The sequence below is a fragment of the Pelmatolapia mariae genome, linkage group LG3_W, assembly GCF_036321145.2.
Source record: "Pelmatolapia mariae isolate MD_Pm_ZW linkage group LG3_W, Pm_UMD_F_2, whole genome shotgun sequence".
Taxonomy (NCBI): domain Eukaryota; kingdom Metazoa; phylum Chordata; class Actinopteri; order Cichliformes; family Cichlidae; genus Pelmatolapia; species Pelmatolapia mariae.
Window position 1 is genome coordinate 17,851,551 of NC_086229.1, and position 26,041 is coordinate 17,877,591.

The 26,041-nt window shown below is 42.3% G+C and overlaps 1 protein-coding gene across 1 annotated transcript in view; it reads right to left on the minus strand.

Annotated features, from left to right (window-relative positions):
* Positions 1-12,982, minus strand: part of LOC134621068 (interferon-induced protein 44-like) — a 35,747-nt gene extending 22,765 nt beyond the window's left edge. Inside the window, exons 1-5 of the mRNA XM_063467490.1 lie at positions 12,978-12,982; positions 12,292-12,493; positions 11,954-12,103; positions 11,566-11,734; positions 11,153-11,253 (exon numbers count right to left, since the gene is read on the minus strand). Of these exons, the coding sequence (XP_063323560.1) occupies positions 11,153-11,253; positions 11,566-11,734; positions 11,954-12,103; positions 12,292-12,493; positions 12,978-12,982 (627 nt within the window). The remainder of the gene's footprint in view (positions 1-11,152; positions 11,254-11,565; positions 11,735-11,953; positions 12,104-12,291; positions 12,494-12,977) is intronic.
* Positions 12,983-26,041: the final 13,059 nt, after the last annotated feature.

The window sequence follows — 26,041 nt, forward strand, 5'->3', positions numbered from 1 at the left end:
GTCATGTTACGGCTGTGTGCAGACAGGAATAGGACCCAAGGTGCAGACTCCGGAGACAAGACGGTGAACTCAAAACAGCTTTATTGCTGAACAAAGAAAATCTACAAAACCTAAACTGAAAAGAATCTAACGAAACACACACAGGGAGCCACAGGGAGATACACACAGCATGAGGGACGACGTGACACTGACTCAAAGAAACACAGGGTTTAAGTACACAGAGGGAGCAATCAGGGAATGGGCAACAGGAGGGGAACACAGCTGGGGCAAATCAGGACTAACGAGACAAGGAGAGCAAAACCAGATACACTAACATGAGACATGGACTTTCAAAGTAAAACAGGAAACATAACACAGACTCACAGGCAGGCATTATAACAAAGGGAACAAAGACGTGGGACCAGGGCAGACACAGACACTGACTGGACGTGGGGATACAGCAAACAGGGGAGACAGCAACTCAGAATCACAGACAGAAAACCAGAACACTAAAACTCTAACAGAACCCACCCAGAGAACCTAAACTAAGAATAATCCAAAAACCCAAAAAGCAAAACTAGAATATAATGAAATAACAAACTCAAAGAACCAAAACACAAACCACTGGGTCGATGACCCAGGGATCCTAACAGTACCCCCCCCTTAAGGGCTGGCTTCCAGACAGCCCAAACCAGAACACCAAAAACGAAAAACAACCCAACCAGGGCGGGCGGTGGGGGAAACAGGAGGGAGGGACCGAAACAAAAACACAAGGAGCCAGAAACCAAAACACAGGGAACAAAGTCCAAAACAGAACAAAACAGCACTGAGGCCCAGGAACAGTCCAAAAGAAAAACAAAAGGGCCCACCAAAAGGCGCGGAGGCCCAGGCAACAGTCTCGAAAAGGTTCAGGGGGCCGGCCCGGAGGTTGACGGCACAACAGTCCAAATCCAGGCGGTTCAGGGGGCCGGCCTGGAGGACGACTGCCCAAGAGTCCAGAAAAAAGTTCAGGAGGCCGGCCGGGCGGGAGGCACCGGCGGCGACGGAGCCGGTCAGGAGGCCGGCCATGCACACGGCAACAGGCAAACAGGTCAGGGGGCCGGCCATGCACACGGCAATGGGCAAACACTTCCGGAGGTCGGCTGCGATGCCAGCAGCGGCGACGATCTCTCTCAGGAGGCCGGCCTTGACGGCCATGACGCCCAATTAGAGGCCTGGAAAGCGGCTGGCAGAGGCGAGGTGTCACAGGACGGGTCGGGTTCCATGACGGCGTGGCAACCGCAGGGCCCGACGATGGCGGAGCAGAAGCAGGACCAGGCGTGGGCGAGGCAGGGCCAGGTGTGGACGAGTCTGACGAGGCAGGACCAGGCGAAGGCGGAGCAGAAGTTGGACCAGGCGAAGGCGGAGCAGAAGCTGGACCAGGCGAAGGCGGAGCAGAAGCTGGACCAGGCGAAGGCGGAGCAGAAGCTGGACCAGGCGAAGGCGGAGCAGAAGCCAGAGCTGGGCCAGGCGACGGCGAAGCTGCAGGCGACGAAACAGATGGTGGCACTGCAGGCGACGGCGTGGGAGCCGCAGGTGGTGGCACTGCAGGCGACGGCGTGGGAGCCGCAGGTGGTGGCGACGAAGGCTGGATGGGCCCCTCGGACCCTCCAACGGAGACAAACAAAGGCTGGTGCGGTTCTCCAGAACCCCCAGCGGGAACAGAAGGCTGGACGGGCCCCTCGGACCCTCCAGCGGAGACGAACAAAGGCTGGTGCGGTTCTCCAGAACCCCCAGCGGGAACAGAAGGCTGGACGGGCCCCTCGGACCCTCCAGGCGAGGCAGGTGGTAACTGAGCAGGCGACTGAGCTGAGAGGTGAGCTAATGTTCGAGCTATTGATAGAAGTTTTAGTTCTATTGACTGTTGTAACGATGGTAGTAATGGCGGGTTAGGTGGTGGATTAGCAATAAACTGAGCTAGTTCCCTTGAGCCTCCAGAACCTGAAAACAACCGCTGGACGGGCTCACCTGAGCCTCCCGCGAGGTCAGAAACAGGTGCAGGTACCTGCCGGACACCAGCCACTCCCACCCGAGGAGAAGGTACGGGTACTGGAGCTAACTGGTTCCCGGTCATCCTCACGCTGGGAGCCGGGACAGGCACCGTCAATGGCTGGGCAGCTGCTGTCCCCACCCGAGGAGCTGGTACGGGTGCAGCGACAGGCAGAGCCTCAGCCGGCCTGGACACTGGAGCAGGGACCAGCTGGACCTCAGCCTCCCTCACCTGAAGCACTGAAACAGGTGCAGGGGAATGCTGGGCCCGAGCTGCCCTGGGAGCAGGAACACAATGGGGCGAAGGAGTAGGTTCAGCAAACACAGACTCCTCTACAAAGTTTCTTAGCTTCCTACCACCACCACGTCTAACAGTCGTAACAATTTTCACAGTCTCAGAATTTATGTGGCCAGGGTTAGAAAAAACAGACTTGGCAAAAGTGGGTTTTAGCTTGTTTCCACCATGATGTACAGTCCAAGAACCAACAGTCTTAGAAGAATGTACGTTGTCATTAACTAGCTTGTGAGGACTTAAACCAAAACTGGCCTCCCAATCCAAATCCTCATCGAGAAACGAGGTCCCGAAAGTCTCTGAGGTGAGCTCATAATCCTTACTGTTTAATGGCTCAGGTGGAGTGTGGAAAGTGTAGTCCTTTTGGCTCACCATAGGAGGTTGCTCAGAAGTGTCCATATGACGGTGAAGTGAGCGCCGTTTCCTTTGGGCAGAGGTCGCTGGCGGCGTAAGCAACTGAGCCTCTGGTGCACAGAACGGTGACGCTGAGGCTGGAGCGTGAGCACCTGAAGCCATACGGAGGACTCCCAACTGAAGCGGCCGCATCTTGAGTGCCAACGGAGCAACAGGTGGAGACTTCTGGCAGCTCCGGGGCCCACCAAGAGCCAGCCGAGTTCCATGGAAAATGCGCCCGACGTCAGGGGTGCGCCATGGCTTCCAGCGGAGTTCCTCCTCCAGCTGGGCAAAGGCTGCTCGGCGTCGCTCCTGAAGTTCAATGTCTGCTGGGTCCATAGTATGGTCACGTCGTTCTGTCATGTTACGGCTGTGTGCAGACAGGAATAGGACCCAAGGTGCAGACTCCGGAGACAAAACGGTGAACTGAAAACAGCTTTATTGCTGAACAAAGAAAATCTACAAAACCTAAACTGAAAAGAATCTAACGAAACACACACAGGGAGCCACAGGGAGATACACACAGCATGAGGGACGACGTGACACTGACTCAAAGAAACACAGGGTTTAAGTACACAGAGGGAGCAATCAGGGAATGGGCAACAGGAGGGGAACACAGCTGGGGCAAATCAGGACTAACGAGACAAGGAGAGCAAAACCAGATACACTAACATGAGACATGGACTTTCAAAGTAAAACAGGAAACATAACACAGACTCACAGGCAGGCATTATAACAAAGGGAACAAAGACGTGGGACCAGGGCAGACACAGACACTGACTGGACGTGGGGATACAGCAAACAGGGGAGACAGCAACTCAGAATCACAGACAGAAAACCAGAACACTAAAACTCAAACAGAACCCACCCAGAGAACCTAAACTAAGAATAATCCAAAAACCCAAAAAGCAAAACTAGAATATAATGAAATAACAAACTCAAAGAACCAAAACACAAACCACTGGGTCGATGACCCAGGGATCCTAACAGAATGTGGGATACTGTTTGTCCGTGATTTGGAGAGCCCAGCGCTGCTCCCGACGAAGGGAAAACCAATTCTGCAGAGGAGACCTACCTTGGCACTTGTGGAGGTGAAGCCAAAGGGAAGATATGCTTCACCATATTTTCTAGTCTTTGGCTTAGAATGAAGTTGGTTTGGAAACATATTCAGCGATGCTTCAACTCCTGCTTTGCATTTGTGGAGGCGCCCCGTGCTAGCAGTGTCCAAGCGTTTTGTCCCCCCCCCCTTTTCATACCGCCCCCCCCCAATGGTTCTGCGCCCCCTTGCGGGCCCCACTTTGAGAAGGTCAGCACTAAGTTAACCTGACAAGATGATGGTAACAGAATCACATGCTTAACATACTATTTGATTCTCATGAGCTTTATTGCGTATGTGTATGTGTATGTGTTAGTAGGATTAAGGCATTTTTCTGTTTGTGTGTGTGATTTTGTGTCCTATTTTGTGGTGCTCCAAGACACTTTCTCAGTTTTCCCATTTAAAGCAGTCAGTTTTCCTCCCAGATTAATTAACCCAATTTGATTTCCCACACTAAACAACAGCATTCCTCCCCTCCTCCTTCCACTGTGGTCTTATCTCCCCCATGCAGCAGTCCAGTGGCAGTTCTTCTCTTCAGCTTTGTCCTGTGCAATCCCACTGTCTCTTTCATTGCCATTTCACTCCAAGCCATTTCAAAACCACTCCATTTCACCAACTCTCAAACTTAAACAGTCTTCTCTAAGGTCCACTCACACACAGTGAAGTTGTAGCTTAAACGCATCTCCATCCATCCAGTCATGATGATGGCATTTTTCTCCTTGTTGATGCCATTTGCCCATACTGCTGGTGCTGCTTGGTCTCTCACTGCTCAGGACAATGCTGTTGTCTCTTGGCCTGCCATGTTGTTGCTTTTGGAACTGCATTTCTTGTCTTCAGGGAGAGGTTAGTGTTCTTGGAGCTTGCTTTTCAGGATGAGGAAGACATGGAAGTGAAGCTACAAAAACAATTCAGCCAAACCTCGGCCTAAGTGTTTCTAATAATGTTAACCTATAATTTTACTCTGACTGCTGCCTGTGGAAAATTGATCCAGGTCTGTTTCCCCACCTGGAATTGACAGACTGAGACATTTTGATAATTCGTCCTTTGGAGGGAGCCCATTTCTGCCGATTGTATCCCCGCTCTCGTTCTTTCGGTCACTACCCACAGCTCGTGACCATAGGTGAGGGTAGGGGCGTAGATTGACCGATAAATTGAGAGCATTGCTTTTACATTCAGCTCTCTCTTCACCACAACAGACCGGTACAGCGTCTGCGTCACTGCGGCCGCAGCATTAATCCGTCTGTCAATCTCCCGTTCCCTTCTCTCATCACTTGTTAACAAGACCCCGAGATACTTAAACTCCTCCACTTGGGGCAGGAACTCGCCCCTGACCCGGAGTGGGGACTCCACCCTGTTCCAGCTGAGGACCATGGCCTTAGATTTGGAGGTGCTGATTCACATTCCCACCGCTTCACACTCGGCTGCAAAACATTCCAAGGCGGCTGGAGGCCATCACCTGATGAAGCCTACATCATCCGCAAAAAGCAGAGATGAGATCCTGAGACCACCCAAGGTAAAGCCTTCCACCACTTGGCTACGCCTAGAAATTAGTCACCGATTCTGCACCGATAAAACAATGAAGTTCAAAAATATATTTTTCATGCCTAAAGGTGAATAAAAATACTTGAGAAAAAAACCTGATTGAGGTTGTCATAATTCGTGAATTAAAGGGTTAGACTGAATAATTGTTCTTACTACTTATTATTACGGCCTTTCAAATGTATATCATTAATTACAGTTAAAGAGAAGAGAATCGCTCTCCGTGAATCGCTACCTTATCGTGGTGGAGAGGTTTGTGTGTCCCAGGGATCCCAGGGGCTATGTTGTCTGGGGGCTTTTTCCCCCTGGTAGGGTCTCCCATGGCAAATTGGTCTTGGGTGAGGGACCAGACAAAGAGCGATTCAGAAGACCCTTATGAAGAGAATATCGAGGGAACAGTTTACCCTGCCTGGGATAGGGTTACCGGGGCCCCGCCCTGGAGCCAGGCCCGGGGAGGGTGCCCGAGGGCGAGCGTCTGGTGGCCGGGCCTTAGTCCATGGGGCCCGGCCGGGCACAGCCCGAAGAGGAGACATGGGCCCATCCTCCCCTACAGAATTAAGGTTAAGCAGATACTGGCTTACGGTGTCGGTTAAGCGCTAGCAACGCGTAATGCGAAACACGTCCGTAGGTTTTGGTTTATGATACGGCCGTGTTCTGGTGATGCGGTCGTAAGTGCAGTAGTGAGGGGTTGCTGGTTTCAGCACATTGAATAGAGGTTAGACGGTGGTTTATGGTGTCGGTTAAGCCTCGAGGGTTGCGGCCATAAAATTATAAGTAAAATATTTACTTCACCCCGATTAAAGGTAAAGCAGACCCTGGTTTATGGTGTCGGTTTTGAGCCTCGGGGACGAGCATCACTTTTACGATGCGATTTTGCCCCGTGGTGGCGGTCATAAGCGCAGTGAAAGGGGTACCTGGTGTATGGTGCGGTTGTGCTTCGGAAGAGTTCTAACAGTTGAGCTTAAGAGGTTTCTGTGTAAATTTCCGCTGATGAAAAGCGCTCTCTGTGGGTCTCACTGCTGGTGAGGCGCGCTCTGGGTGTTGTTCTGTGTGTGAGGCGCGCTCTGGGTGCTGTTCTGTGTGTGAAGCGCGCTCTGGGTGCAGTTTTGTGTGTGGGGCGCGCTCTGTGTGTGTGAAGCGTGAACACAGTGACAGTGGCGGTTGATGTGTGAATAGGAGGACATTAGTGCGAAGAGAATGCTTTAAGATCAAAGGTTGACGCCTAGTGTACCTGTGGAAATTAATTTTGCCCTGGGGTTGGCTCCCCCACCGTACGTTGGACGCGGCGTACGGACCAGCGGCGTCTGGAGGTCCAGGCTTATCACCTGAGAGCTGAGGGCCCTCAAACGATAACAGAGTAACACTGGAACGGCCGTGTAATCACGGGTTCACATTTATTCTGGAATAGAACAAGAGAATGCTTTTACATCTAAGGTTGAGTTCTATAGTAGTCAAAAAAGAAAACCGAGGTTAGAGTCCTCATTTCTTAAAATAGAGGTTAGAGTCCTCGTTATAGTGACGTTTCAGTGGTTAAAATTGTTGTGTGCCTGTCCCCTGATAGCGTGAAATTAAATAAAGAGGGAATTTGGAGCCACATAGAGATAGACGGGCATAATTGGGTGTATTACTCTGTGGTGTAATAAAAATAAAAACAATAAAAAAAGGAGAGAGCGATATTAAGAGGTGTGTAGTGGAGAATTATTGAGAAGCAGAGAGAGGAATGTGTTGGGAGACTGACGTGCAGTTTGCGCTGTCAAGGTGGGCGTGTTGCCTGTTTATCTGTTTAACAATGATGAAAATGATATTAAATAAATCTCTTAGTGTGTTAATACAGGAAGCTACGGACCTGGACCAACTGCCCCCACAAGCACAGCGGCCGAAGCAAAATTATAGTAATGGGAACCACACCCAGCAAGAATCAGCAGCTGTGAAACAGACAGCAGGGAGGAGGGAATTAGAGGAGAAATTAAGAGAAGTTTTAACACAAAATTGGGGCCAACAGACTTGTGGAGGTTGGGAAGGCGTCCGGAGCATCACAACAAAAGGTGAAACAAAAACACACACAAGCAGAGAAATGTGAGAGAAAGGCTCCTTTTAAGGTAATGCCTAGTTTGAGAAAAAGTAAAAAAAAAAAAAAAATAAAAAAAATAAAATGAAATGACCCGCCTACAAATGCACACACATGCAATGAAGAAACAGCTTACACTCATGAACATGTGAAGATTTTCCAGCAAGGTTAAAGCAGCAAAAAATTAACATACTTCTGTTGTTAAATGATGAAGTTTATCCATTACTAACAAGTAAACCCTCTGGGTTGCAGGACAACAATTTAATTTCAAAGAAAAAGAAAATAAGGAGACTGGTATGACCAACTAGTGAGGAAATAACAAATTTAGTGGTTAACAGTCAAATTGTGAGATGTTTTCTGATGATTGAACAACACAAGTGATTAAAGAAAATTTCTCTTTTGTGAGTTTAAAAATTTGAACATGTGCATGTTGTCCTGTCAACTTGGTGGGTTATCAGTTGATTATAGTATGGGGAAAAGAAAAAAAAACAAAAAAAACAAAAGGGGAGGAGAGAAGGCTGACACAGGGCCTGGCCTGGTGTTTCTCCCCTCGTTGTAACACAGCCAACACAACATCATTTTCCTGTTCGTACACTTCTGTTTGTTTTTGTTTTGTTTTGTTTTTGTTTTTTGTTTTTTGTTTTTTCTTTATGTTTAATTACAGGCTGCTTTGCCGGCCCTGAAAGCCGAGGCTGACCTGGACTCCTGCTCTCCCCTCTACGTGACCCTGACTAAATGCTGCAACAGCTGGACCCACAACAACAACCTGAAAATGTCAACAGTGCTGCAGGAATGCGATCTCATGCAGCAGAGACGGAGAGCACTAAAACCTGAGGCCCGTTTCACTACACGGGGGAAAATTCTCAGACAGCTTCAGCTGACAGAGCTGTGACGAGACGCCCGCCAAGCCCGAATGAAAAGTAAGGCCGAACAAAAGAATGCTGACCTTGATAACTCTGCATTAACACTGTGCAGGACAGTGATGGACCAACACGCATGATCGGGCAGCAAAATGGGCGTGACAGAGACAGGAGGAGCAAGTGAGGTCAGAAGGCACCTCAGAATGGACAAAAAACACAGAAGAAGAAGATGCAGGTTTCACCTACGGTGAGCATGGACATTGGAGAAAGCACTGCCCCAATTGGGGTCAGAACCAGGATGGACAGAACTTCGAGCAGCAGCAGCAGCAATGGTCGCAAACAGACTGAAAAGGAGGAGGGCAGGACCCCAGGGCACGCTTCAGGCTGTGGTTTACCCAAGACACCAGAACAGGAAAGTGATGAACACACACACACACACACACACACACACACACACGCACATTGGAATGCTGATTCACTGAGAAGTGATCCACACACATACACATACACATGCACACGCTTGTGCAACGAAGAGTGATGCGCACACACACACACACACGCTGATGCAATGAAGAATGCTTTGCTAACAAATGCTTATGCTGATATGCAAAATGCTGCACACAAACATCCCAATACATAATTTTTATGAGGCCATTGATTACCATTGATTACTTAAAATGTGTTTTATGTCACCCAGAGTACATTTATGTAGATTTAAGGAATAAGGTCTGAAACAGTTTGGTTATGAAAACAATGTCTGTGCGTGATGTCTGTTTATGGCTCAAGGCCTTGACTGAATTCTTTTGCTGTGCTTCACACAGCCTGGTGAGGAACAGAGGCACAGAGTGAAAATGATGAATTAATAGTGTAAGTTTTAGGTCGGAGTACGGCATTTTCTGTGATTGAGATTTAATTCAAGGAGGAACAAAGGTGCTACGGCACCTGAGGTTCTCATTCCTACACAATATTGTCCCGGCAGGAAGCAAAACTTTCCTGTGAATTTCTGGTTGATTTTTTGGTTTTGCTTAAGCGCTAGCTTGATTTTATCAGTGAGCTTTGGGTGGTGTTCTTTCTCTAACTAAGAGGGGGATGATTTTATGTTTGGACATGTCTGCAACGGGCCCTAGTTTGTGTTATTTTTATTAGTATTTTGTTGGTTACGTTTGTGTTTGTTTTTGTTACAGTGCACTGAGGAAAAACATCTGAGAGGTGTGATCCACCAGTGGTGATATTTTGTGAGTTCATGATTTAACAATCAGCTCTTTAAACCAGGCCTGAAAGATTGAAATGTAAAGCGCTATAAAATATTATTACTGTAAACAGTTGCAAAGTGTGCTTCTCCATGATTGTAATTGGCGTGAGAGAAATTCACTTATATGGGACACTGATCACATGAAAAGTCCTGAGTCTAAAAGGATTGCAGTGAGTCAATCCACTCCAAAAACAAAGAATTGTTTTCTTTTCGAAATGATGACGTCATCTTGCTGGGGATGGATGCTCGAATAGGTCGCGCGTGAGACTCCATTATCAGCAACATCTGGTATGAATGGGTGTGAATGAATGCATGTGACTGGACTGTGATGGACGGACTAAAAGTTTTGACTGACTTGATACTGAGACAATGACTACACCAACTTTGGGATTAGTAAATGCCAACAAACAATTCACCCAGCCGGTAAGAGGAGGGTGGATGCTTCACTTTGTTTTGTTTTGTTCTTACAGGAGCAGGAGGATAAGAGAGACTGAAGAGGAGACTGTAGCTTCACATGAGAGTGTGGAACTGCAGACTTAACCCTTTGGTTGCTGATTTTGAGTTCTGAGATATGATGTCACTAACCTTCTCTTTTAATTTTCTAGCTCCGAGTGTGTCAAAAAGGGGGGAGTGGAAGTTGAGTTTGAATATCAAACAATGGAAGTTGAGTTTGAACATCAAACAATGGTTATATAAAAATTTTTATGACTTTATTTGTGGATTTAATAATTTAGGAATGGTAAAACTTAAGCTTATAGTGTGTTAGACTTAGAAATGGTTCATTAATTTTTGATTTCTTTTACACACACATAGATTATGATTAGAATAAGTCCCTGGGTCAGAGAGTCCTGAACATAATATTCTACACCAAATTTGAATCACTAGAAGAGCAATGGATAACAACATTAGATTATCAAGGCTAGGGAGAGAGGTGTTTTGGTTTTCTGTCTCTTACAGAGAAAGGAACAGACACCAGACGAGGTACGGAGATACGAGGACCCTTCACAGCAGAGACAGACACAGGGACTGCCAAGACAGCAACTGGGGTCAAGTGTCATGGCGTTTGGGTTCCTCGAGAAGATGGATCCCATAAAGACAGCAATAACCATGAAGGGGTTGGCCAAAATCTAGGAACACCAGATCAACGAGGTTCGAGAGGATCTTGGTAAAAAGGGGGACACGGCTGTGACCCCAAAATACACAGATCTTTGTTTGAAATCGGGGCAGAATAATCCCCTGATCTGTGCAACGACTAAAGGGTGGTCTAACCCCGGAGGTCGAAGAGAGAAGCTGAGAATCACCCGACTGGAAGATACTGGTAGCGGCAGTAATAAAATAAAGGTTAAAAGCTCCTTAGACAGAGGTTCTAGTCTAAGTACATTTGAAAGGTATAAGGTGGCACCAAAAATGGGAGTGGGAAACTGGAGCACCAAAATAAAGCTGTGGGAGAATTGGGGAGTGATGGAAGTGTCATCTGTAACTGCTGTTATGGTTGTAAATCTAATTTTTCTTGCATCTGAACTGCGTAAACACAGAGGTCATCCCACATATGGTCCACCCGTTAAAGGGGGACAGAGGGCCTCAGGACCAAGAAGAACTGGATCTGGTATCGTTGTAATGTTAAATTTTTCCAGCCAAAATTCACCTTTCTCTTCACGAGCTTGCTTTTGTACACATTCTTCAGGTCCTTTTCAGTTTCAGGACAGGCCTCATCAAATTTGGTAAGAACAGCTAACTGGGGAATACCTGCAATATGAGATGTTTTATGATTAACTTGACAGGAATTTTTACTATGTATACAATTTGCACAACAACAACAACAATCCTAGTGTTCCACTCTGATTGTCTTTCAGCAGAGACTGTGTCCATATTTAACCAGGTATAGTTATAAAACCTTTGTTATCAGAAGTTTTAAGACAACCAAATCTAATGCAGAACATCAGCAATGTTTTTCATGCACATGCATTTGTTTTCTTTTACAAGTAAAGTGTTAGAATAAATAGTCAAGATGTTCTTTAAATGCACTGTAAGTCTGTTACACACTCAGTCCCCTCTTACCCAAGTCGCTGGCTGTCTCTCTGATGGCTTTCATCTTCTGTAACACTGAGCTGTTAATTTCTGTCGTGTTACCAGAGTAGAGACAAACCAGAACATGAACTCTGTCCTCTGGAGAAGGTGAAGGGTTGTAGCCAGAATCAGACGTGGACAATGGAGACGCAGGGTTGAACTGCAATATGTTACAAAGATCATAAGCAGTCATTGTATACGATAACAAGAATCTCAATAATAACATGAATGAAAAAGACTGTGCATGTCTGTATTTTTTTTTTTTTAAACTTGAATAAATTCATCAATATATGATTTACTTTTTTGATCACAAAATAACTTGAAGAAAATTAGAGAGTTTTACTAAAAGAGTAAACAATGTTCAGTTTGATGATTGTACCTTATAACCCTCCTTCACATGTCCCATCATGGCCAGTTTGATGTCTTCCACTCTCACTCCTCGTCCACTCCCTTCTTCCAAACCCATCAGGTCATTGAAGACAAATGGGTAAAACTGCCCTGTGTCCTTCTTAATGTTGTGGGTTTCATACTGAAAGACCAAAAAAAAAAGTTTCCAAACAACTTGGGAGGAGATACGATTTGTTTTAAACATAATCAAAATGTTTTAATTACTTATTAAATCTTGAACATGGTGTGTAGGCTAATATTTTACCATAAGTTACAGTTTCACTTGTTACATTTCCAGACATCAAGTCAGTGTAAATAAAAGGAAATTACTTTTTTGGTGAAACTTCCTTCCTCCTCGTTTGTTGCGTTGGTCAAAGCTGGACAGGTTATTCTTCTCCGTAAGGCATTGCTGACAGAATTGATGAAGCTGGACTTCCCAGCACCGACTGGGCCATAGAGCAAAACTCTGACATGTCTCACTTGGTCATTTTGAAGCTGAAAATTCTTCACATACTGCAGATCTGCCTGGTTCCTGCAAAATGGGGTTAAAACAAGTTTAATATATTGTAGATGTTCTTTTAACATGAAATCATCCTAATACCTCTGTGGGGTTGCTTTTTAAAGGAAAGCATTTAATTAAAAAAAGAGGTCAGTGCAGCAGTTAGATTAAAAACACGAGGACATCATAACATGGAAACACATTTGTGGAAAGGTCCTCATTTATGTCTCTGAAATGTAGATAAAATATAAAATGTAAATGTAGAAATGTAGATGACTCCTCCCTCCTGTCTTCATCATTAATGATCTAGTCCAGTATTTACTTGGGTGTTACTTAACCAATTAACCAATAACAAACTGTTATATGTCAGCTGGTTTATCTATGAAGATTGCTTAATTTGAATTTTTTTATATTTCCTGTAATTTATTTAAGCACATTTTCAGAATAGCATGATGACATTTTCTGAATGACATATCGTCAGGAATCATCAGATTTCCAATGCAAACTAAATACTGACCTCATGATGGAGCTATTTTAAAAAAGATATACAATTACAGAAGCCACAGTAATTCATCCTGAGGAAAACATGCGTATTGGAAGTTGTCCATTTAATAAAGCCTGCATAGAAGCGTTGAGCAGTAGCAGTAGCATGTGAGGCATAAAATCCAGTCAGAAGCTGGTTTCCAGTCTTGTTCACAAGACTGGGAACTGTAGATTTACCCCCAAGATACTTGTCTCCATGGAGTTTTCAAAGCTGTAAATGAAATTAAAAGGCATTTTAGAAAGTGAAATAGATGCAACTGTATTTGTAAACAGGAGAAAACAGTTTTCTTCAAAATAATCTGCGAATAACAGTAACCAATGTTCTAAAATGAAACTTACTAGGAGAAGGTGGAGGTGCTACAAGATCAAATTAAAACACAAACAACATGAAACATATTAGACAGTTATGTGCACAAACATGTGCAAATAATTTGCAGAAATTGTGTTATTAAATTCATGAAATAACTTACTAGGACGACGTGGTGGAGCTGGAGGTGCTACAAAGTGAAACATACAGGAAGTAAAATACAGTTTCAGTTTCAATTAATATTTCTGAATTGTTTGTAGTGGGAATATAACTGCAACAAACAAATAAGATTTAAGTTGCATTGATTTCTAATAAGCAGCTCTTGCCTTATCCTGCAACAGAGAACAATGTCTTTACTATATGTTACTTACATTTAGGAGAAGAAGAGCCACCTCCCATGGTGAAAACTGAAGAAGTAAAAATAAATTTGATATTAATCAATAACACATAAAATATTTCACTGATCACCCCCCACCTCCAAAAAGAAAAAAATTATGGAATAATTATAACCTTAAACTAAATGAGTTCCGAACTTGAACATAAAACCAAAGACTTTGCACAAATTTTGTCTTCTACTTTAAAGTAATGAACGGAAGGAGGTAAAAATACAACTCTGTTACAGACTGGACTTTCCACACATAATAAAACAGAATAAAATTGAACTGTATGAATCACTAAGGCTCATTTTGAACCTGATAACAAACATGGTAAAGACATCTTACCTGTATTGTGATGCAGCTGCAGAGGCAAAGATCAAGTGAAGCTGTTGAAGGAAACACACTCGGTCTTATATAGATGAATCTCATTCACTTTCACTTTCCTTATGACAAACCATGACTGTTGTAAAAAACCATTTCTGGGAAGCAATTTACCTGATGCTTTGCTTCTGACTTTTCCCTTACATGACTTTGCAATTATTAGAAAAGATAAAATGGACAAATGTATTTATCTTTCAAAATGTGAAACTCAGAAGTGTTTGCAGGCTATAATTAATCATTACTGATGAACACACCAAATGGAAATGCCTGTTCACATATATTTACAGGTCCTTCTCAAAAGATTTGCATATTGTGATAAAGTTCATTATTTCCTGCAATGTACTGATAAACATTAGACTTTCATAGTTTAGATTCATTACACACAACTGAAGTAGTTCAAGCCTTTCATTGTTTTAATATTGATGATTTTGGCATACATAACTCATGAAAACCCAAAATTCCTATCTCAAAAAATTAGCATATCATGAAAAGGTTCTCTAAACGAGTTATTAACCTAATCATCTGAATCAACGAATTAACTCTAAACACCTGCAAAAGATTCCTGAGGCTTTTAAAAACTCCCAGCCTGGTTCATTACTCAAAACCGCAATCATGGGTAAGACTGCCGACCTGACTGCTGTCCAGAAGGCCATCATTGACAGCCTCAAGCAAGAGGGTAAGACACAGAAAGAAATTTCTGAACGAATAGGCTGTTCCCAGAGTGCTGTATCAAGGCACCTCAGTGGGAAGTCTGTGGGAAGGAAAAAGTGTGGCAGAAAACGCTGCACAACGAGAAGAGGTGACCGGACCCTGAGGAAGATTGTGGAGAAGAACCGATTCCAGACCTTGGGGGACCTGCGGAAGCAGTGGACTGAGTCTGGAGTAGAAACATCCAGAGCCACCGTGTACAGGCGTGTGCAGGAAATGGGCTACAGGTGCCGCATTCCCCAGGTCAAGCCACTTTTGAACCAGAAACAGCGGCAGAAGCGCCTGACCTGGGCTACAGAGAAGCAGCACTGGACTGTTGCTCAGTGGTCCAAAGTACTTTTTTCGGATCAAAGCAACTTTTGCATGTCATTCGGAAATCAAGGTGCCAGAGTCTGGAGGAAGACTGGGGAGAGGGAAATGCCAAAATGCCTGGAGTCCAGTGTCAAGTACCCACAGTGAGTGATGGTCTGGGGTGCCATGTCAGCTGCCGGTGTTGGTCCACTGTGTTTTATCAAGGGCAGGGTCAATGCAGCTAGCTATCAGGAGATTTTGGAGCACTTCATGCTTCCATCTGCTGAAAAGCTTTATGGAGATGAAGATTTCATTTGTCAGCACGACCTGGCACCTGCTCACAGTGCCAAAACCACTGGTAAATGGTTTACTGACCATGGTATTACTGGGCTCAATTGGCCTGCCAACTCTCCTGACCTGAACCCCACAGAGAATCTGTGGGATATTGTGAAGAGAAAGTTGAGAGACTCAAGACCCAACACTCTGGATGAGCTTAAGGCTGCTATCGAAGCATCCTGGGCCTCCATAACACCTCAGCAGTGCCACAGGCTGATTGCCTCCATGCCACGCCGCATTGAAGCAGTCATTTCTGCAAAAGGATTCCCGACCAAGTATTGAGTGCATAACTGAACATAATTATTTGAAGGTTGACTTTTTTTGTATTAAAAACACTTTTCTTTTATTGGTCGGATGAAATATGCTAATTTTTTGAGATAGGAATTTGGGGTTTTCATGAGTTATGTATGTTAAAATCATCAATATTAAAACAATGAAAGGCTTGAACTACTTCAGTTGTGTGTAATGAATCTAAAATATATGAAAGTCTAATGTTTATCAGTACATTACAGGAAATAATGAACTTTATCACAATATGCTAATCTTTTGAGAAGGACCTGTATATTGTTTTATCTCTGAAACCAGCAGACTGCTCACTTATTGTTTTTCTGCAAAAAGTTGCCAATTTCTAAAATATTGATTTAGAGGCAACTTCCAAGACACGGGAGGTAGATTTCCTACAAACCACATGCTTTATCCTAAAAATAAAACAGAAAGTGAAAGTGGAAGTGGGCAAGCTACTCTATAAAAGACCAAGTGCTCTCTTTGAGTAGTTTCACTGCATCCTCCTCTCTGCAGCAGTCACAGCAGCAGCACAAGGTAGGAAGCCAGACTGATGTTGTTTTATATGTTTTGGTATTTTAATTTCATTTTTTATCTGTCTGGTTGGTTTTGTTTTCTAGTTTGCATTATCTGATGTTTGAGAACATGGATTACACAGAACAGTTTGTTAGCTGGAGACATATATCACTTTGCTTTTTTTTTCCTTTTTCTTTTTTTTTGCTTACACTATTAAACCTGAGTGTATTAATTGCTGCATTGCTGACTTTACCCTGCAATAGACTGTTGATCTGTCCAAAGTGTACCTCCTTGTAGAGTATGTTAGCATAGACCTAACATAGTGGACATGCACATCTGTTACCTTTTGCTTGTTATTTTTATATCTTTCTTTCTTTCAGGTCTTCAGATTTGATCATGGGTAAATCTAAAAGTAAGTGACAAATTGTTTAATGCAGATATCCAACTTAGTCACCACAGTCTTCTTGTTCATGGCATTGATGTAATTCTTATAATAATGATACCTCAATAATACCTCATTTTTATTATAGTGCTGAGTCATTATTAAAGTGCTGACGTTATGCCTGCTGCCTCGCCTCTGTCAGTGCGCCCCAGGGCAGCTGTGGCTACAGTGTAGCTTGCTATCCAACTTAGTCACTGCATTGAATTCATGTTGTTCTTAAAGGCATTGATAAAATTCTTATAACATTTATACTCATAATACCTCATTTTCATTATAGTGCTGACTAGGGATGGGTACCGGTACCCGGTGCCATTATAGCACCGGTTCTGACATAAACGGTAGTAACCAGACCGAAAAGCAGCGCACATTTCGGTGTTTCATTTCGGTGCTTTTTTTCCCGAGATGTGATACACTTCAGATTCTAGCCAATCATTTTATGTTTCCAAGGATAGTAGGCGGGCCCAGGTACGTATGTTCTTTTAGAGCAGCGCTCTCTGCGTGAGTAGCTTAATGTTGTTCGTGTGTAATTTACGTTGAGTAGGCTAACCACGTTATTATATTAATGCATGTAAGGTGAACTAGCAAACACCGTCGTAGTTACATGCGGCTGTCTTCTTGTTTGATGGCAGATACTCCCTTCACTCTGGCCAAAAAGGCTAAAATGACCAAAGAAAAAGTGGGAAACAGTTAAACATGAGAGGTTTTTGGACAAAGTTTGTTTTTTTTTTCCATTGTTTAAGCACTGCTTCCAGCCAAGAGTGATACCATATATGCCCTATAGCTGCAGAAAAGGCTAACATTGTTATCTTTTTACAAAAAAACAGCTAAACATAAGATAAGATAACCTTTATTAGTCCCACACGTGGGAAATTTGTTTTGTTACAGCAGGAAGTGGACAGTGCAAAAGTTATGAAGCAAAAATTAGAATATAATAAGAATAAATACAGTACACAACTGTACAGAATAGAATAGAATAAATACTATATACAGATGAATAAAATAGAATAAAATATACAATAGGATAAAAATAGAGTACAAATGTTTTATACAATTTGGTAAAAATACAACGATGCCAGAAAAGAGTATTGCACATTAGTCTTATTGCACATGTGTGGATGTGTGTGTTTTATCAGTTGGAGTCTTTGTTGTGGAGTCTGAGAGGTTTTTGGACGAAGTTTGTGTTCTCCATTCTTCCGAAAGGTTGGGAAAAGACTCCTCTACATGACACTGACAGTAAAACAAAATAATTGGTGGATTAACAGTGTTTCCAGAGTTTTTTCCATTGGAGGAAAAGTTTCAACCTCTTACCAATGCCACTCTTTTTCATTTTACAAATCACACCACACTATGTACCACACTATGCATTACGTCATTACATGGTAAATACAACCTTGTTTCTTATCAAGAAGACAAAATTTGCCATTTAGTCATGTGTCAGAGTGAGCATCCAATCAAACTTTTTTTTAAAAAAAGACCTAAAGCTTTTCTGTTAAGTTTTTCCTCTTTTCAAAATGTGTGCAGATGCAGTACAGATCTACAGTTACTGCACAGCTGAGACCTTCGGGGCGGACAAAGATGTGCTGTACCAAGTTGTAAACTTGTCTCAACAGCTACTGGTGGAGAGCACAGACCTAAAGGATTGCAACACTGTCACTGTTTTCTGCCCAATCAATTCTCGTGTTAGGTCAGATGTGGAGGCAGCCATGGCTAAAGCACCAGGTACCATAAAGCTTGGTCACAGTAATATGAACTGTGTTCAGTTTTCCATAATTTCTCTTTAACTTTACTCACTATCAATATGTTTATTAATATTTTAATTCAGTTTTGCAGATAATCATGGAAAAATCTTTTCTTATGGTTTCAGCCCTCTATCATTCAAAACAGTAACAATGCAATGGCTTTGTATTTGATTTTATTTATTTAGTGTTTTTTCTGCTGTGTGCAGGTAATAAAGACATCATCCTGGTTGTGATGCACCATACCCGAAAGACAGACTACTCAACAAGTGGTACAGAGTGGTCTCAAATATTTCCAAATGTCATCCTGCATGTTGATGTTCTCTTTCATGAGACTGAGAGAGGATTACTGAGATGTCAAAAGAATAAACAGGCAATCTGTCAGATACAACAAAAACTACAGGACATTAGCAAACCAACCAACACTTTTGGAGTGCTGGGTTGTCTGATTGCCTGATTTTGTAGTAACACAGCTCGGACACTGACAATGAAAAAAACGGTGTAGTAGGGACTAGAACAACTAACGATTTACACTTTGCATGAAAAAGGATAAACCTGAATAGTCTAAATGAACAATATATTACTAATTACAATGTTGAATCTTTACAATATGAGATTTAATGTCACAACCAAATGAATGAAAATGCTGATACTGTAAGTGTTCATATCAAAGTGAATGATTGAATAAACTCTCGTGATAATATGAGTCCTCAGTTTGCTTTGTGGTAACACTTTATTTTAGCAGACCTATTTTGCACTTTTATGCTGTGTATAGAAAAAGATTGCATGGTTTACGGTAGAAAGTAGCATAGTTGTACACAGCTCTAACACATTTTACAAATGTTTAAGATCTTTTTAATGATTGATAATGAAACAAAAGTCTACATGAACATCAAGGAATACTTCAGATGTTATTGATTTTGTTTGTCAATAAATTCTTTGACAATTAATTCGGGCCCAGAGCCACCAAAAGCCCCTCCTTGTTCATGACAGTTTTCAGGAACCAGCCTGCCCCTGCCACCTCCCAGCCATGGGTTTTAGGGACCCTTCTCGGGGACCCCAGGGGTGTGGTCCTTGGGGCAGACCCTTGTGTCGTATCCACCATGACCCAGTTCCTGCGTCAGCCAGCAGTGATGGGGTAAGCCAGCCCTTATGTGGAGTCAGATCCTTAACATAGGGAGGTTCTGGAAGCAGAGATGATCTCTGTTGTCCTTGCAAAGAAGACCCACAATGAGCGGGTAGGGTTCTACTCAAGTTATCTCATCTAAGTAAATTCAGACGTAAAAAATATTTAAATAAATTGTTTTACCAGTTGTTCTACTTTTTTAATCTAAAAAAAAAAAAAAACCCACCTGATATTAGAGCTGCCGGGAGAAAGAAGTGTTGACTCATATTAGCTCAACACAAAAACTTGTGAGTTGATAAAGTGACATCCCTATAGAACGAAAAACATATTTTTTCAATAATACCCTTCTCCTGCCTACATTTACTCTGGCAACAAATATTTTAATGTTTTGCATCTGTTTGTGCTTTGTGTCATTTTCTCTTATGAAGATAGGTGAGATTTTTTTCAGTTATGAGCTACTTTTATTTTCATTAATATAAAAACAGTTTAAGGCGAAATTACGCTTCACTTTCAATGAGGTCACTTAAAATACCTAATAAATTCTAACTGTCAGAAATAACAATTAATTACAAAATGATATAATTATTTATAAAACATTTATTAAGACACAAGCATGGAGCTCGTATGTTAATCAATAAATATATAAATTTGCATCTAAAGACTTTATAATATATTTAGAAAGAATACAATGATATAGGGCTTTATCAACAATAAATATTTATAAATGAACACTAAGGTGAAGTAATGCTTTATAAATGATAAAATAAGATCTTAATAATGGCTTACTAAAGCTCAACAGTTCACACATCAAATAGAAACATGAATCACTTGTAATGATTAGAAACTTGATAGAATTTCAAATCTAGTTTGGGGAGTCATTCAGTGAGAAACAGTGAAATGATTTTCCATGTGAAAAGGTGGACAGCAGAAACAGAAAGAAACAGTGAGAACTAAAAGAGAAACAAAGAGCTTTGGAACAACGAGGCAGCAGGAGGACAGCTGCAGTTTAACAGCTTCAATTCACTGACAGGAAACAACATTAGAAATATCATCATCCTCAACTCATCTGCTCCACTGACACTGACACCTTCAACGGCAACACCTTCAGTTTACCATCCAAAGTATTAATGTATGGAAACATCCTGTGAGTGAACGTGTGTGTGAAGGTGTGTATGTGTGTGTTAGTATCAGGATCAGAGAACGACAGCTTTCCTCTGTTCCAGTCCAGATTCACTCTGATCCTCTGGAGCTTCTTCTCTAATGGGAGAGAAGCACAATTGCTTTTGTCTGTAGAGGTTCTTCAAACACACCCAGTCCCCACCCTGTACTGTCTCCAACTTCAACATCCCAGCTGTGAGTCCCTGAGTTAAAGCCCTCAGAGCCCAGGACAGAGCAGGAACGATCAAACCTCTCTGGATTATCAGGAAGCTGCTGCCTCTCTCCTCCTCCTCTCACACTGGTCAGATCTTCAGACAGGATGAGGTTTGGATGAGCAGTGTTTGGGTCCAGAATGAGAGGAGTGTAGGAGACCATGTCCTTCATGTTGTTCCAGATGTTGAAGGTCAGGTTGCCCAGGTGTTTGGCCTGGTCTATCAGAGCTCCTGAGGGCAGCTGTGGATCATCCAGCAGGGGGCAGCGCTGGACTCTTTCCACTGCAGCCTTGTAGTTGTGCAGGAATGAGACGTCTTCAGCTCTCAGCTCCTCCTCTGTGGCTCTGACTGTGTCTGAAAGAGCTGCTATCTCTCTGCTCAGAGCCTCCATCTTCTCCTTCATCATCCCACTCTTCTGCTCCTCTTCCTCCCTCAGTGCAGCCAGCCTGGCCTCCTCTTCCTCTGCTAGAAACTGCTGAAGCTTCTTAAACTGCTCCTTAATCTGCCTCTCTGTGTGTCGGGCCTGGACCTTAATGTGTTCTGCTGTTTGATCAAACTTCACTTGAACTTCTTCACATAACTTTAACTTCTTTATTGTCATTGCACAGTCATACCTTGTACATTAGTACAATGAAAATGGTAATTAACCCACATCGGCACCACACACCTAAACACAGCAACTTAAAGTGGATTTTTGTAAAGTGCAAGAAAGGTATGAGTAAAAAAAGGTATCTCTTAATTGATAAATAAAAAAATAATAATTGAATGTTCATTCCACATTATTATTATTATTATTATTATTATTATTACTATTATTGTTGTTGTTGTTGTTGTTGTTGCTGTTAGCTCTGATTTGGGCTAGTGCCCTGTTGTAAAACCTGACCTTGACCAGACATGAAAAAAGAGAGTGTTGATGAATCATGTTTTCTTCTACATCAGGTGGAGACCAGGTGCACGTGTGTCACTTACCTGAGACCAGTATGCACTATGGAAAGAAGGCAAAGCTGACAGAGGCAGTTTGTAGCTATGGGCAATTTTCTGCTGCTTTAACGTAGGTCCTGTGGTACATGTTACGGGTCACCTACATGTGTAGGTTACTTTGACACATACATAATTATTATCGCAGACCATGTACACACTTCATGGAAACAGAACTCACTGATGACTATAGCCTTTTTCAGCAGGATAATGCCCCTGCCTCAAAGTAAAAATGTTCTAGGAGCACAACAGTGAGCTTCAACTGATGACAAATTACTCAGGTCAGGTCTGGATTACTCAGAGTGGGATGTTCTGGTAAAACAAGTCTAAACCATGAAGGCTCCACAACGCAGCTTGCAAATATTGCTAATCTACGCACACCTTCAGGAGTCCAGTGAAATCCATGCGTCAATGGGTGAGGGATGTTTTGACAGCAAGAGGGGGACCAACAAGATATTAGGCAGGTGGCAATGTTCCTTCCAAGCTGCGCACATGCGCAATTGCGCATTGCTGGCACTGTCTCTACGCACAGAAAATCTGCGTTGCGCACAAAAAAAAAGAAAAAGAAAATCGTACCTGTTAATTGAAATTAAAATAAATATGCTAACAACTCTGTTTTGCAGTGTTAGTCAGTAAGTGACTGGCTGCTCCTGTATGGGATTAGAACTATGCCACCTTATCCCATAGTCCAGCCAATTGAGCTAACCCCCCCCCCTCCCTCCCAGCCTTTCCTATTGGTGGAAATATTTACCATGTCAACCAATCAAGAAATGATATGACAACGTGGCATTTAGTTGTTTAGGAAGGGGGAAGTTTTAGGAGTGACGGCGGTGTTTTGAGATGTGAGAGATTTGAAACATTTAGCACAAATCTTGTGTAGTTAGTGTGTAGTGTAGTCAATAGTTTTGTTGTGTGTGTCAGAACAATGAGGCGACTGCTGAATGTTGCAGGTGTTACAGGAGTGATACATCTCCTGTTGTCAGGCCTGCAGCAGGGGCGATTCTAGGATCAGAGCTTTGGGGGTGCTGAGCACCCAGAGAGCTGCCCAGCCAGGCAAGATAAACTTTATTCGTCACGATGAGACTTCTTCCCTGTGTCTCTCAGTCCCTGCATCCTTAAATGTCTCCAGTTGTCCCGAGTTCTCTATGACTGTCTCCTTGGTGCATTTAAACCCCTATTCCTCCCTGTCCTCGTCGTCTGTTGTCCTCGTCTCCGTTATCAGTCATCATAATTTTACCATCTCTGTGCAAGTCTGCAGATTTCTTTCTTAAATCATATGATTCTTAGATTCAACAAGTCTCTCTGTGCCTGGGTCCTCATCACAAAACATGACATCACTGTTTTGTACATTTTAACACAATTTAATCCCCATATTTGTGAAAGAAAAGCAAAACACTTTTTTGAAAAGTCTGTAACAAAACCATCAAATCAAAGATAAATGTTATTTAAATGCTGCAAAAGAAGAATGGATTGGAATAAAAAAATATATATCCTAACCTTAATTACTGGGGGAGGATAATGAATGATGCTCATAGTGAGTAAAAAGTAAACTGAGTGCATTTTTTGGACAGAGATTCACTTTTAATGTGTATGTATAATATAATACAGATACATAAAAAAACACAAACCCAAAACAGAATAAATTATTACAAATAAAAATCTTTACTGCACATACTAAATTTACTAATTTAATAATACTAATTTTGTGTTGTAATATTTAATCGGGTTCATGCTTTCATAGTGGTACTTGGGAGACTTGACATTTTTATCAGGTGGTACACACTGTAAAAAGTTTGAGAAACACTGATAAGGTAAGTGTATGTGTGCTTTTGGAAAACATTTAAAGCTGTAGTACAGAATCTTTGAAACAAGCTAGCTTAAAAAACATTTTTAGAATATAAACAGATCACTCTGCTTCTCTTTACAGCTCCTCACTCCACCAGGGCTCTGTTTGGCACTTTCTGATAGTGCACAAATGTGGTGCACGTACTGCAGCAGTCATACAGACAACTGGACGATCCAAAGGTTGGCCTACCTATTACTGGCTGAGGTTTTAGTAGAATTGTGGCTGAACCACATAAAAATATATCATTAATTTTAATCTCCCCAATCAATGATAATGTTATGTTGGAATGTTGTTAAAGGGGGTCAAAAGTGTTTCAACCCAGTTTGTTTTGCAGATTCTGTATAGCAGCTTTAATATAGGGAGAACGCAACTTCCTGATTGTATGAGTAAAATCAGGTTTTTTCTCTTTGTCAGTTTAACAGTTTCTGTTTTGCCTGTCACTGTTCCCTGTCTGTTTTCTTACCTGGTTCTTCGTGACCTTGTACTTTCTCTTCACATTCCCCTCTTTCCTCTCTCCCTCTTTGGACTGACAATCATACACAAATAGATTGTATTCAATTAGATGAAAAATTACATTAATATGAAAAAATACTATTAAGATCACTAACAAAAAGTCCTCTCTCAGTTTACTTTCAACCAAAAGGAAAATAACCAAACCACATGAACATCTAATAAAAGATTTAAATATTGAAATACTGATCCAACATTATTCTTGATTGACGGATCATTTGATTTTACACTTTTACCTGAATGTGGCTCCTTTTTTTGAAAAAACTTCCTTTTATCTATTATGAACCTGGCTGTCTCTCTGTACAAACACACACACACACACACACAACAGTTGTTATAAGGTTAATGAGCATTCGGTCAGTTAGCTAGTTAGTATCCATTTAAAACAGGACAGTGGTAACAACAGTAGGCTAGGGACAATTTTAAGTTTTAGATTTTAAATAGGCTGTATATATTTCAATGGGAGCAACAGGACGGTCAGATGTCGCTGATTTTACTACAGTATAGGACGGACTGCAGTGTTGCAGGTTACCTGGGTGTAATGTTTTTCAGCTAAAAAGAAACATGGTCTGACTCCTACCTAACTATATAAAGAGTAACTGAAGGTTAAATGCAGCTAATATGTCCTGTTTTAAGCCAGGCACTTACACCTCCGCTCCGCTGCGTCTCAACCACCATCGCTCTGGCAGCAACGGCGCTAGAGCCAGAGTAGGGGAACAGCGAGCTGGAACAAACCATTTTGGGAGGGAGGGGGGGTATCTATACTTTTGTTGTTAAAATGTTATGTCTCAACCAAGCACTGTATGCTTTTTATATTTTTAGCAGTGTGTCGCACAAACAGCAAATATTGTCAAAAAAAGTAAGAAGTCTTTGGGGGTGCTTTGATTCATTTTGGGGGTGCTGAAGCACCCCCAAAAATGGGCTAAAATCGCCCCTGCCTGCAGGTATCAGGCTGTTGTTCTCCTTTATCTCATAGTGGACAGAAATTATTTTCTGGAGTGACACAAATAATTTGTGTGGCATCAAATTTGATGCAGAACAGCTGATTGTTCTGTAAATAGTTTGACATGTTTATTTAAAAAAACGCTTTGGCTGCATTTTTAGGTAAACAGCTGCAAGAAACTTTGTTGTTTGCAAAACTCAGTTACTTTTTTTGAAGAAGTAACTATATAATTAACTGCCCAATATTGGTCATTATATACTGAATTTTGGTGCAATTAGATGGAGATTTTAATGTACACACGTGCGGAGTCCAACAGTTCAATGTTGAACTATCTTACAATAGTCAGAACAAAGACTTTATAGGGTTGGCAGTCTGCCTGTTGCCAGGCAGACTCAAACAAAGCATACGTCACTCCAAAACCACAAACGTTCAGTTAACTTTGAACACAGTTTTAAAAAAGAACATTGTCTTCAGCTCGACCCCAGGTGCTTCCTGTCACCATCCTGCCCAGGCTTATCTTCTGGAACATCAGGTCCACGTTCTGCACAAACCGTCACTCATGCAGGCACAACTTTGCAGTCGCAAGCAAAGCATAATTAACTCTCTTACCTATATAAATGAGTCTATCTAATATATGTGTGTATGTGGGTGTATGTGTGTCTGTGCGTGCACAGAGTGTGCATCTGCTCTCTGCACCTTAGTTGATCTCAACTTAGGCAACCAGGCTAAGGCCATCCTGTGTGTAATGATCTTGACTTATATGTAAAATGTATAAAATAAATGTTTCAATCTAATACAACTACTTAAAACTTAATCAAAGCTTAATCAAAGATAAATGCATCAAAGATGATAATAGCATCATCCAAACTGCTCCTCAGAATGACTTGCA